The 13,371-nt window shown below is 33.5% G+C and overlaps 1 protein-coding gene across 1 annotated transcript; it reads right to left on the bottom strand.

Annotated features, from left to right (window-relative positions):
• Positions 1–12,430: 12,430 nt before the first annotated feature.
• Positions 12,431–13,156, bottom strand: LOC149545359 (uncharacterized). The gene has a single exon (XM_089793749.1). The coding sequence runs from the start codon at positions 13,154–13,156 to the stop codon at positions 12,431–12,433; it is 726 nt and encodes a 241-aa protein (XP_089649875.1).
• Positions 13,157–13,371: the final 215 nt, after the last annotated feature.

Below are 13,371 nucleotides of genomic sequence, written 5' to 3'. Positions count from 1 at the left end.
TTGTAACAACAACCTCTGTTTCAAGAATTTTTACTTTGCAATTTACTCATTTTTAAAACTTTTCTTGGAATCTATGTTGCTCTTTTTCTCTAATTTTTTGTAGCTTAACTATTTTCTGCAGGGTGATTTGTCAAAGATTCCTTATACAACCCACTCAAACATGGACTAATGGTTTGCTTGCAAGACGATTGTGAAAAATACGTTTGACGAAGACCATTTTTAAAACCCACAAAAAAACATGTTTTATTTATTTGTTTCAAAACAAAGATTAATTAGGGGCTTGTGAACTTCTTAGGGTGCAAGACAGAAGAATAGGGGATCATGCTCATCACCACTTAGAGGTCATGACCAAGGGTGAATCAAAAGCCTAGACACTTCTGAAAGACGACATTTTGAGGGAGGCAAGTAGCTTAGTGGTTCTCCAGTGCTTGTTCTCTTCTGTGATAAGATGATGATTTTCTTTTAAGGAAATCCAAATCTTTAAGCAAGGATGAGTCTAGATTGATTAAGCTAAGTGGGTAATCAATCTGTTTTGCATGTTTGAGTGAGAAAGTAAGGTAGCAGAGTATGCTCTTTCCCCTTGGGGGAAATCAAAAACTTTGACCCTTGTGATCAAACCACCAGTCCAATTCAATCCTTTAGAGGGCCTGTTAGAGTGATCCAACCTCTGAAAATGACCCAAGTGAGCACACTCCTTTTTCAGAGATTCTAACTCACTATAATCAAGATTATTTGTAGAACAAAAGACTCCAAAGCTAGATTAATTTCTTCTCTTTGATTCTTGATATCGCATATCAAGGTGAATCTCTATCTGTGCATTGGTTAGCGTCAGCCCCTAGCTTGCTAAGCAAGTAGTGTGCACTTTTAGATGTTGGTGTGGGCTGCTAGTCTCAACTCCGCTTGTGGAGCCACCCAAAATTAATACAAACAGAGGCCAAGTAAAAACCTTTAGTTAGAAGCCACTCGGTTCACCTTCGAAAGGAGGTATAATCTTTGTGCAAGGAGGGGGAAGAATCTCTCTTGTAGAACTCACCATAGGCATGCTACTGGACATTCAAAGGTGGTATAGATGCTCATCCCTTTCCACAAGGGTTCTTGTTTAGCATATACTATTGAGTCCTTTGAATATACCAAAAACATGGGCACCCTCTAGGGGGTGACGTGGCTGTGTGAGGTACATGCATGCACATAAAATGTGGGACAAATGTTTTTCCTTCTCTACCAATTTTTGTTTTTAGGGATAAAAGCGTGTTTGTTCTTGATTCATAAACAAGTCCAAAACTATCTACAAAAAACAAACGTCAAGACTCCCCTATCCTATCAAGTTGCTTTGCCCTTGGCAAGACTATTTTCGAGTACTGCTTTCTTCCCACTATCTTGTTCAAGCACATTGCCTTGACTGAATCCTAAAACATTGTCCAAATGTCATACTAAGTTAACCTCATTGTCTGTCCAATCAAATTTGTCTGATAAATCTATCCACTCTGTCCGAGTAGTCTAAAAATCTTTTTGAAATCAAATGTTGTTGTTAAATTGGTCTAGCTTCTCATGCAAAAACTTTTCAAGTCTCGTGTGTGATCATTTTGTCTAGCAACTTTCTCGCATAGTTCTTCCCAAGTTCTCATGTAGTTTGTAAAATTTTCTTGTGCAAATTTAAAACACTATCATTGGTTTTCGTGCGATCTAGAGTATTTTCTCGTGTGACGCTAAATATTTTCTCTCGAGGCTTGTAAAGGTTTCTCGCGCAAGATCTTGTGTTAGCATTACTACTTTTGGACTAATTTGGCTATTTGCATCTTGCACACTATCTTTTTCTACATTCATTTATTATTGTCTATCTACGAATAGTCCTAAACAGTTGCACTTTGCTTAGCTGAAGACTTGTATCTCGTACTTTGACTGATCTCATCTCTTAAGTTATCTTTTGTCTTTGTGACACATTAGTCATAATATCTGGCTATTCTAGCCTTTAAATCAAACCATTTGTGCCTTGGTGGACAACATTCTAACTATTATCTTGTCCTTTTTGAGACTTAGTTCTAGTGTAGTACTTGTCTATGGTTTTTTCTCTTTGCCCTCATATATGATTGTAGTGACAAGGAGTGGAAACGTGTTTTATCCCCATAAGCTTAGACATCACGGTCAAGGTTGCTTACCTTTCATTACACAATTTGTAACTAGTTTGGCTAGTGAGGCATCTTCACGATCTCCCTCACTTGTCAAGCTACCTTGAATTTAGGAAAGATTTTCCATAAACCTGCAACAAATTAGGAATCCTTTGTACCAAGAGGACAGTAAGACAGGTAGATGTCCTGTATCACCAAACACAACGTCTGATTCCTTTTTCAAAGGACCTTTTGAAACACAACAAACTGAAACTGAACACATTCCTACAATGACTAATCGTGAACCTGAACATGGTAATCGTAGTAGACATAAAGAACCACCTAGGAATGACAAAGAGAAAGAGAAAGACCATGATACCTGTTGGTGTTTGAAAATGCTGGAGGGTTTTCAATTATCCCACTGAGAATATAACACATCTAGGGGCAGCTAACTCCCATTCTCAACATGACATTTCTAACAACAAGCCAACTACAAGGCATGACCCTTCTTCTACTTCATGCTCTGCTAAACCTAGGTGGGTAGACCTCATATTCAAATGATACCGTACCAGTGCAAAAACATATCCCTGAATCTATTAAGAAGATTATACCCTTATTTCTCCTAATAACTCATGAAATAACATCAATCTACAATAGCTAAATGTAGATCTATGAATCTCATAGCTGAGTGAGAGTTAAACATTTAGGTCCTTCAACATGAAAAAGGAAAGAATGTTTGATTAATAATGTTGAATTCAACAAAGCCTCAGATATTCCATAGTAAGACCTAATGATCCTATAAACTAATCAGTGCCTTAACCATTAGGCAAATCTATGAATCAAAAACATACGTATGAATATCTGAGACATATGTCTATCTTCAGATATCCGATCTATCTATTCAACTTGTAAATAGACATCCATGTTCAATCTAAATCTCATTCTGACATGATATCCTCCTCAATAAATCTAGAACCCTATTGATTTCTATGAAGAATTTACACAATTCCTTCAATTATTAGCAACAATGAAACAACATACAACCTTTAGGGACTGCAACTATGACCTAGGCTCTTTGTTCAAAGATCATAAAACGTAACAACTCATTGAGAATGGAGACAAGATTCAACTGAAACTCAATCAATTGCTGCTCTTTGTATTATTTCCTTGAAATTATACAATCATATGCATGAAATGAAAAACATGATGCAACCTAACAGCTCTAAACTATCTGTATTAACCTCCTTACTGCTGTTCACATGAGAGAATATGCTAAAGAATGAAGGTGGAATCATAGTCCTAGATCCAAAGCAGTGGTCTCGCTGAATGACTAAAAATTTCCTACCAACAATGGTCTTATAGTGAAAAACTAGAACCCCTACAATGGATTAGAGAAAGAAAGATATAGACAAGAAAAAATTCTCAGATCTATTCTGAAGACGACATGGCAACACCTCCAAAATGAAAAATGACCTTATATTGTAAAAGGTGTTGGCTGTTATTTTTCTATTGGACAACTTATTTTAGCCCTAATGTTGTAAGCAATAAAAGCTTGTATAAAAAGGCTTAGGGTTAGGGATTTCATAATGTAATGGTGATATTATAGCTTCTTGCAGTAGTATTAAGTTGTAAGAGATTGCAGATTATAATCAATGGATAATAATAATATTGGACTTGGTGTTGGTGGACGTAGCTCAGAGATTGGGTGAACCATGTTAAATCTTGATCTCTTGTGTTCTCTTTTGTGCGATCTATTATTTTGTGATATTGTTTATATTTGCATGTAACTATTATTTCTGTTTGAGATTAATCCTAACAATAAAATCCATACATCACCTAAATTTTGATATAGATCCTTCAAAATTTCCCATACTTTGACTCTGCTTCTCTCATTATGAACTTCTAGAAAAACCTCTTCTAAGAGTGTAATCTTCATTAGTGTTGCTACCTTCTTGTCCCTTCTATCCTAATTATCTTGATCTTTTCTTGGATTTGTAGGCATATGTTCACTACCAGTCAAATATCGTATCACTTTTGAAGAGTTAGAGTAATTTCAATATGGGATTCCATTGTAAAATTATCACCTTTTTGGATGAGAATGAAATAAATTTCAAAAAACTTGAATATCCAGATTGAAATTAAAATTTTCTCACCAAAAAGTCTTGATGTCCCTTGATGTAGTAGTCTTCTTTTGCCCAAAGGTAAATTATTTCTCACTTCCATATTACGGCCTGGAAGAATAATGATCCATGCCAAAAAAGAAAAGAAAAAGAGTATGTGTTTATAGCCCGAAGAACAAATAGAGCTCTGATAACAACACAAACTGTAAAACAAAGCAAAAATGATCAGAAAAATAGAGCAAGAATTATCAATAGAATAAGAGCTAAAAGGAACAATTTATATGATTTTATTGTACTTATAGTTTTCTTACATCACACAAATGTTAGGAGACTTGCTTTTATAGACTTGCAACAAATTTGTAGAGAGTTATATAGGAATTACGGTGAGGGAAAAAGAAAAGTTTTGAGCTTTCTACACAGCTGGATTGTTTTGGAAGTTGTAATAAATGTCAACTACCGAAGACTATTAATAAAAATTATTCTAATAGATGAGACTAATGCATAGATTAAGTTTTTTTTATGTAGCATGCATAAGTTTCTTGACATTACTAACTTTGTATTTGTGAATGGCATACAATATAACAAAACATGAGAATGAAGTCTTAACTCCCAATCAGAGACTTAAATGTTACCTATAACAAGAAAAAAACATTTTTTTCTTTTTGGTTTTAACTAACAAAAAAGAGCTCAAGAGATAATGAAGAATCTTAAGATAAGCTTTAAATAATTAGACAACAATGAATTTTTTTTTTTTTTTTCTTTATGGATATCCTAGTTCACTTGTTTTTTCATTTGCAATTCTAAGTATATGGCACCAAAAAATATAGAAGGGATTTGCATGGGTGGCTCATTACACTTAGGAAACACAGAGAAATATGTTTTGGTTAGGAGAATTGAATATAATGATTTGGATGAAATCAAATGGGAACATGATGGTATTTATTTGGAAATACATGACCACCTACAGGACTTGAAAAGAGAAATGGAAGATTTATGTAGAGATTCATGTCATATTAGGAAACCTGAAGACCTGAAATCATTGGTATACTTATTTCTCCCACGTGATGTTCCTTACATTGAAAAATTTTAACCTCTTGATCCAATAGAAATTTGTCTATTTGTATGCCCCATGAATCAGATCAAACCTTCAAATTGAACATCAAATAAAATAAGTGGAGGTATTTATATTCCTTGTTTCACATGTAGGATTCTCATTTTACATTCTTTTTAGCTAGTGGTTTAGTTTATTTTCTATGGCTTCATCTTGACCTTGATCCCATGGCAATCCAAAGTATTACATCGTGAATTGATCTTCAAAATTTGGTGCATTTGAGAATTAGAAAGATTTACTTATTAGTCAAGCAACTAAATTATAATTGAATTAAGTCTAATGTACAATGTTTAGCAATGTATGCCCTTATCCTATCCAAAATAGTAGGGAAGTATCAAGATGAAATTGAAAGAATTCAAAGAAAATCCTTTGGACAAGTGTGAAGGAAAACAAGAGATTCACACTCCTATCCTTGGATTTGGTTTGTAGACCAACAAAAAGTTGGGGATTAGGTTTAAGATCTATTAAAACTGTTAATTTTTTAAATTGGTAAGAAAATATGTGGATTCATAGAGATAGTAAATATTGTAACACTATAATGCGTAGCAAGTACTTAAAGGACTTTCTATTGCTAGCTAAATTTATTGAGAATAATAAAAGTGTATCTAGATTGGCCTTTTGGAAGCACATCTAAAAAGTTAAGGATACTACTAAATTAAAAAGCTAGATAGAAAGTTGGAAATGGTTTGATGATAGAATTCTATGATGATAGATGGATTTTGGATAAACCTCTTTCACTGATGATTTTATCTAAACCAATTATAGAGAGATGTCAACATCTTTATGGGCTCAAGGTTCAAAATTACTAGAGAGAAGGTTAAGGGGTGAAAATTGAGGAATCTTTTCTTGAATTGAGAGATATTCAACTTAGTTTTAATGAAATGTCTATAAGGGTTGGATATGAGGATTCTTTGATTTGGGATGGAAAGACTTCTAGTTCTTTCAAGATCTTGTCAATGGTTAAAACTCTTCTTTTTAGTCAAGATACTCCTCTACTTGAGCTAGATCTTGGATTAAAAACCTCATTACAAAAATTAATGTTTTTAGATGATTGACATTTAAAGATAACATATTGACCCTAGACAACTTTAACAAAAGAGGATTTTTTTAACCTAACAGGTGATATTTTTCTAGATCCCAATTTGAATTTGTGAATCATATTTTTATTTATTTCCAATTTTCTTGGAATATGTAGATGGAGATCTCTAAAAATGGAACTTGCATTGGACAATGCTAGAGAACACTAGGGACCTTTGCCAAATGTGGAAAGAGTTCTAAGAAAATATTGTGAAAAGTCTTTAGGTGTTTTTTTTTCCTCATCTTATTTGGAACCTATGGAAGGAAAGGAACGATAGAGTATTTAGGGATTTATCTTAGCCCTATATCATAATTGTTCAATGTATTAAACAAAGCATCATTGAAAATTAAAATAGTATGTTCAAGGAAAAAGTGGACTTTGATGTTGGTCATAACACTAGTGAAACGGAAGACTTAGATGCACTTGACAAAAGTAAAAGGGAAAATACAAGATAGGATCACCCTCCTATGGAATAGATTTAGATGATCTTCAATGGAGCCACAAAGGAAAACCTAGGTTCAGATGGATGTGAGGCTATTGTTAAAAATGACCAAGAAAATGATATAAAATCTATAGAAATTCCTCTTGGAATAAAAACCAATCATCTAGGAGAAGTTATGGGTCTTCTGCAAGGGTTGCTATTGGTGAGTGGTATCCAGACTACGGGAATTTGGACTGAAAGGGATTCATAGAATATATCAAAATTTCTACTTAAGTCTTTGATTCCTTCATGGTCAATTATAATATTATTAAATAAGCTAAAAGTATTATAGTTAGGTTTGATTTAAATTTTTTACATATCTCATTTTCTTGAGAAGTGAACACAATTGCTAACTAACTAGCAAATGTGGCAATGAAAAAGGGAGCCATCACATCATGGAATCAAGTGGATGATTTAAATTATGAAATTAAGGCTCTTATCAATCATGTTGAGACAATATTTTTTTTCATCATTTCAATTATTTTCTTACAAAATATAATTACTTTGGGAAATGAAATTTAATTATTTGGGAAGTGTATGAGTTTTAAGAGTGTGGTAATAAAAGCTCCACACATTTTATTAGTAATTTTTATTTTGTTTCTTAGAAAACATTCATGAGCTTGGCTCTTCAACAAGTAAAAGTGGGAGGGAAAATGAGAAGAAGGGAACCTAATAATTCTAATAAATTGAGGAAAAAGAAGGAAGTTTGGGTAAAATTTGAGCAAGCAAGATTGGTTCCCTACATGGATAAAATGAAAATGGAAAAGTAGGAGGTTACAAACATGTTCCTGAAAAGTTGGAATAATGGAGAGGTTAACCTAGGTGGGAGAAAAATCTAGCTTAATGTCATGGTAATGGTCAAAATTATGGATCTCAGTGTAAAAGATAACCATTTTTTCTATGACCTTAAGTATTTAGAGATGGCTGCTAGGAAATATCTGAAAGAGATTAATAGTAAACTAGTTATAGAGAAGGGTTGCATTTGTAGTTTATCTTCCATATAATTTCTTTGGAGGCTTATTTTGACTTATAAAATAAAGCATGCTTCACTTGATGTAAGATACGATAGGGCACACACATATCATTTTGTATTAATTGTTTTAGGTACAAAAATGGTTTTGTTTTCCCCTTTTACCGTATTTTCTCATTGTCTCATAGTATCAAAGCCTTAAGGTATAAACTTAGAAAACCTATCTCACATGAGGGCCTGATCAATATGTCAAGAAATTTTCCTTTTCCTTGTTTCAAGGAATATTTTTGAACATGATGGTAAGGCTGAAGGTTTGGGGGAAAATTTAGGTAAAGGTAAAAGGATTTTAGGTGAATTAGATATGGGGTTCTATGGTTCTTCTAAAAAGTAGAAGGCTTAGGTAAACTATGTGGATCTTGTATCATAATTGTGATGTCTTAGAAGGTAGGAGAATCCCCAAAGGAGATTTCCTAGCCCCCAAAAAATTGACCACACAACTAAAACACAACAAAAATGAAGATCTCAAACCAAATGACAACTATTTATTCATAAAATAACTAATTACATGTAATGTGCCAGGCTGTAACGACTTCTCAATTGCAACCAAATACAAAGTAAGTAATAGTTATGCAAGATCCCTCAAGATCCAATCCAAACTCTAGCTAGTCCAAATCCACACTCTGGTAGAAAACCTCAAAGGAAGATCCAAACTAGTGCTCGTAAGTGCACCAAGAAATCTCCTTGTTTCCCAAGCCTCAGCTACTAGACCTTCTCAAAATTTTCTCCTCTATCACCTCCTCTTCTCCAAGATGGATTAATAATAACTAAAGACTTTACCATAACTCCTACATATACCAACCTATGCCACAAGTCAACACAAGAAGCTAAAAACTAAATAAACCTAACATAATATACTTGAAGAGCCACAAGTCCACCTCCAATAGAAATTAAATACCAAATTCCTTTAAAGGATTACATTTCTTATTAAATACATCAAAAATAATTACCCAAGGCCCAAATAGGTCCACTCAACTCCACTAATACCCTTAATCATGCTAGGTAGCCAATTACCCCAGGATGCTCCTACATCAAAGTGAAAGAAGAAAGTGAGTACAAAGAAGAAAAAGAAGAATCTGAGGGTCATGGGAAAGCGTCATTGCAAATGGAAAACTTAGAGAAAACTAAAAACTATGACTCTATAGAAAGATAATTTAAGGGTGGAAATAACCACGTTTCCCCTCCTTACTATTGATTTCTTCTTAACTAAATTAGTACTCTTGCTGATTATAAAGAAAAAAAAATACTTAGGCCACTCCAGATAAAGTGGAAGATGAAGGTCTCGAAGAAGCCATTAGGCTATTTGACTATGACAAATCAGAAGAGCATGTTATATGACAAATCAGAAGAGCATGTTATAATTATGTTTATTCAGAATGTCGAAGGTAAGGAGGCTAAAGGAAAGGATTAGATTTAGAAACCAAGTGACAAAATGATAAGGCTTTTTGGAATAAAAAATAAAAAATAAAGGCTAGGATTTCTACACCCAAAGTGGTAGATGAGGAGGAGTTTAGGGTCAAAATTATAGAGGAAGATATAAATGAACTAACAATTGACTCTCGTTATGGTATGTTTGAAGAAAAAAAAGTAGTCTTCCTATACACTCATAGACTAGAGAAATGGACTTTTGATTCCCTTAAAATGATGAATCTAGAATGCAAAGCCCTGGAAGGTACAATTGAGGAGTTGTAGAAGAAAGAGGAGGAGACGGGGGTTGAAGGAAGAGGAGGTTAAGAAGAGGGGAAATTTGGAGCTAATCAAAGAGTTAAGAGAAAAAAAATGAAAAAATGGAAAATATGACTAAAGGCACATTATCCAGATAGTAGGGTCTACTTGAAGCAAATATTGACTACATGGAAAGAGTGTTGGGAATTTTGGATCACGAAAAGGAGGTGAAGCTCATGCTCGACATGGAGGAAGTTGGGAAGGAAATAGCTGATACTAGTCTTGAAAAATGTATACACTCCAATAGCAAGAAAAAGTACAAGAAGGGACTTAGATTAAAAAAAAAGACATCAAAGAGATCATTGAAAAGACCAAATCCATTCAGCAGGAGCTGAAAGATAAGGTGGAAGAGTTTGTTTAGTCTCTTTCACCTATTTTTTGTTTCCTTTTTTCTTTTTCATTGTTTGGTTCTTAGTGTTTTAGTTCATTCTGGTTTTTGTTGGTGGTTTTTTGCTAGAAAATGTCAGTTTTGATTGTGGGTGTGTTTGAGCTAGTGGACACAATTTCATTTTAGTAATTTTATGTTTAAATATAATTGTAGACTTTTGGGGTTTTGAGTCCCCTAATAAAAACCCATTGTATTCTTAATTGAAAACATTCACAAGTAGATGAGAAAACAATATACATATAGGAAGCTAAGCTGGAAAAAAATATGACAAGAATAAGAAATACTTGGATCTTTTAACAAGATTCAACCTAAAAAACAATAAATCTCTTACAAAAAGTTGGTGCTATTTTGATGGAGATGCCTATCCCTAATTGTAAATTTGTGAGTGTTGACCCACTTTTTATATTAGCTTTCTCTAACTAGATCCAAGAAACAACTTTGTAACTAGGAATTTAATCTTAGCAACAACAATAAAATGTGACCATTATGATGCATTAATAAACTTAAGATATTCTCCTTTTCATTTCCATGAGATTCCGATAATGGAGCACTTAAAACATCATTCCCTAGCTCACTAAAGATGAGCTTGTAGGCTCAAAATTACTTCTATTTCACCCAAACTCTAGGAACAATCAATTAGACACTCATATAGAAAATATAGTTTAGCATTTACCAATATATGATGTCCAATTTTATTTTCTCTTATAGTGATATTCTTATTTTCTTCTATTTTGTTTAATCTTTTTGTTAAAAAACTAAGATTATATATATTCTTTCATTGGCATTTATATATATGAATCTAGCTATAAATAGTAAGACTATGAAAATAATGATGATTTATATTATTCTATACTTTTTGAACCTTTCAAATTAACATAAATTTCATCATAATTGAATTAAACTTTTCACAGTAAGTCTTTTTCTTCGTAATCAAACTTTTTTGGGGTGAATTCCTTCAAATTTATTCTTTGATGAAATCTTTGGATTACATTACTATAATCTCTAGGTAACCTTATATCCCTACTTATATAACTCCAAAAAAAAAAAAAAAAAAAAAAGATAAAATAGTTCACCATATTTTTTTACTTTAATATAGATAGTTATGGCAAGTTGCAAATACAATTATTTTACAAATCAATCATAAATAAAAACTATAGCATTTTAAAAAAAGTCTCAATCTTAATTTGTCAAGATTTAATTTATCTATTTAGATAAAGTATAGCTGACAAAATATGCTACATTCTCTAAAAGTTTTAAAAATTATTGTTAATTCATTTTTTAAATCAGCACTTTTTTTATGAATAGGCTCTTTAAGTACTAATATAAAAGTACATATTAGATTAATATTAATGAACCATATTTTGTGGGTCATGGTCCTTTAAGGACCTTAAAAGTATTTAAAGAGAATATCCCCCCACAAAATGATTTTATTTAAGGTGCTATGAACAATTAAATTTATCTTCAAATTTGTAATTCAACTTCACTTCAATATATATAGTTTAACTACATATACACAAATCTAAACCAATTGATTTTCACAATCCAATATATTATAGAATCAGTCTATTTCAAAAAATTTAATCATATTGTAAATTCATATTGAAATTACAATACAAACTTATTATCAAACTAACTTTTACACCAAAGAAAATAGATTGCACGCTTGAGGTACAGCATTCCCTATAAACTCTAATACACTCATTAAACAGTTTAACATGATTAGTGACACTTGGCAAGATATATTCTTTGATGCTAAATCAGAAAGATTGAACCTTTTGACCTCATACTTCACCTCAAAAAAACTCTTTGTTAATCAAATTGCATTCCTAATATTTTTAAAAAAAATACTGATTTTATTATTATTTATTTAAAAATTATCAAATTTTAAAATAATATATATAACAACCTCAAAATATATTAGATTTTTTCTTATAGACTGTTCACATCTGTGAGGAAATCCATAGCAGAGGAATGGAGTGTGTGAGCTATGAACTAGCACAGATCCACTTGTACATGAAAACCAAGACTATTAATATCTATAAAATCGTATCCTTAATTCTTAAAAATTATTTTATGTAGTTACCAAAATGGATTATCATTATTATGACAGCCAACGACTATAACTGATACAATCTCCCACTTTTACTTTTCTATTTTTCCTATTTTCCTCGGAATACCTTATCTCACTGAATCTAAGCTCATAATTCTCTAACAGACATATTCAAAAGCACTCATACGTATACATAACTAAGTAGTACGGATCCTTCACACACACACACATTAACATCATAATTCCACAGGCACAAACACACACACACACTCTTACCTGTACCTAATAAAATCAAGGAAACAGAAGTAAACCTGCGGGTGAGCCAGGTGTATGCAAATTAATACTCTAGTTGTTGGCAATCATGGTCACAATTTCTCCCAGAAGACAAGACGGGTCTCCAAAAAACAGCACATAGATGAGTTTGAGGAGCCTCGTCGTTGTGCAAATTACTGTCCTAACAACGCCATGATTGCTTCGTCGCTTGGCCTTCTTCTGGAGAGCTCCCAAACTGGTCGACGCTTCCGAAGTGCTGGTTGGTGCTGCAGTTAATTGGAAATGAGTTTGATGGCTAGATGATTGGAAACCATCGGAATTAGCTGGGGTTCGCATTAAGGCTTCTATGAGACAATGAACATGGACGCTGTAATCTCTTGAGACGTAAGCCCATCCCCTTTTTTTTTTACCACACATATTACACGGGTCTGTTGACAAGCTCTTGGAGAGATGGAAAGTAGTGGAATTAATTGTGTGGGATTTTGGAAGGCGTGCACAAGAGGGATGCAGAGCGTCACCGCCTCCGTAATACCTCAATCCGGAGACAGATTTTTCACAAGCAGAGCACCACAGACTATCTCTCGCACTCGCAACGGGAGTTGAGAGCAGCTGCATGTCTTTGCTGGTTAATGGGTGGCGAATGGAAGGAGGAGCGGAGGCACAGAGATTGTGCATGTCGTGGTTACAGGCATGACACCTGTATCGCCATCCCGCGCCCTCCTCATTGCACCCGTCACATGTGTACTCACTATTCAGATGAACGGCCACAAGCCTGTGCCCATGGCTTCCAACGCTCATTTCCAGCAACATATATCTTTAAGTCTCTCACAAAAGTTGTTTTATGACTTATTATCTGTGCTACCCAAACCACTGCTAACATCTTTTTCGCGAGTGGGTTTATAGTGGCAGAATAATATTATTGTATCTCTGGAACCAGTAGCGTAATTTCCCATTAAAAGGACCGAGTCAGATAGTCGTGACTTCTTCCGAGTCGTACAAAGGTAGTTAGCGCC

The sequence above is a fragment of the Cupressus sempervirens genome, chromosome 7, assembly GCF_028749045.1.
Source record: "Cupressus sempervirens isolate cs-2001-9-10 chromosome 7, ASM2874904v1, whole genome shotgun sequence".
NCBI lineage: Eukaryota > Viridiplantae > Streptophyta > Pinopsida > Cupressales > Cupressaceae > Cupressus > Cupressus sempervirens.
The sequence above is the reverse complement of the archived record's forward strand: the minus strand, read 5'-3'. Positions and strand labels throughout refer to the sequence as shown.

Excerpts from the sequence above, each read along its gene's own strand:
- LOC149545359 (XM_089793749.1), bottom strand. The coding sequence starts at position 13,156 with ATGAGCGTTGGAAGCCATGGGCACAGGCTTGTGGCCGTTCATCTGAAT.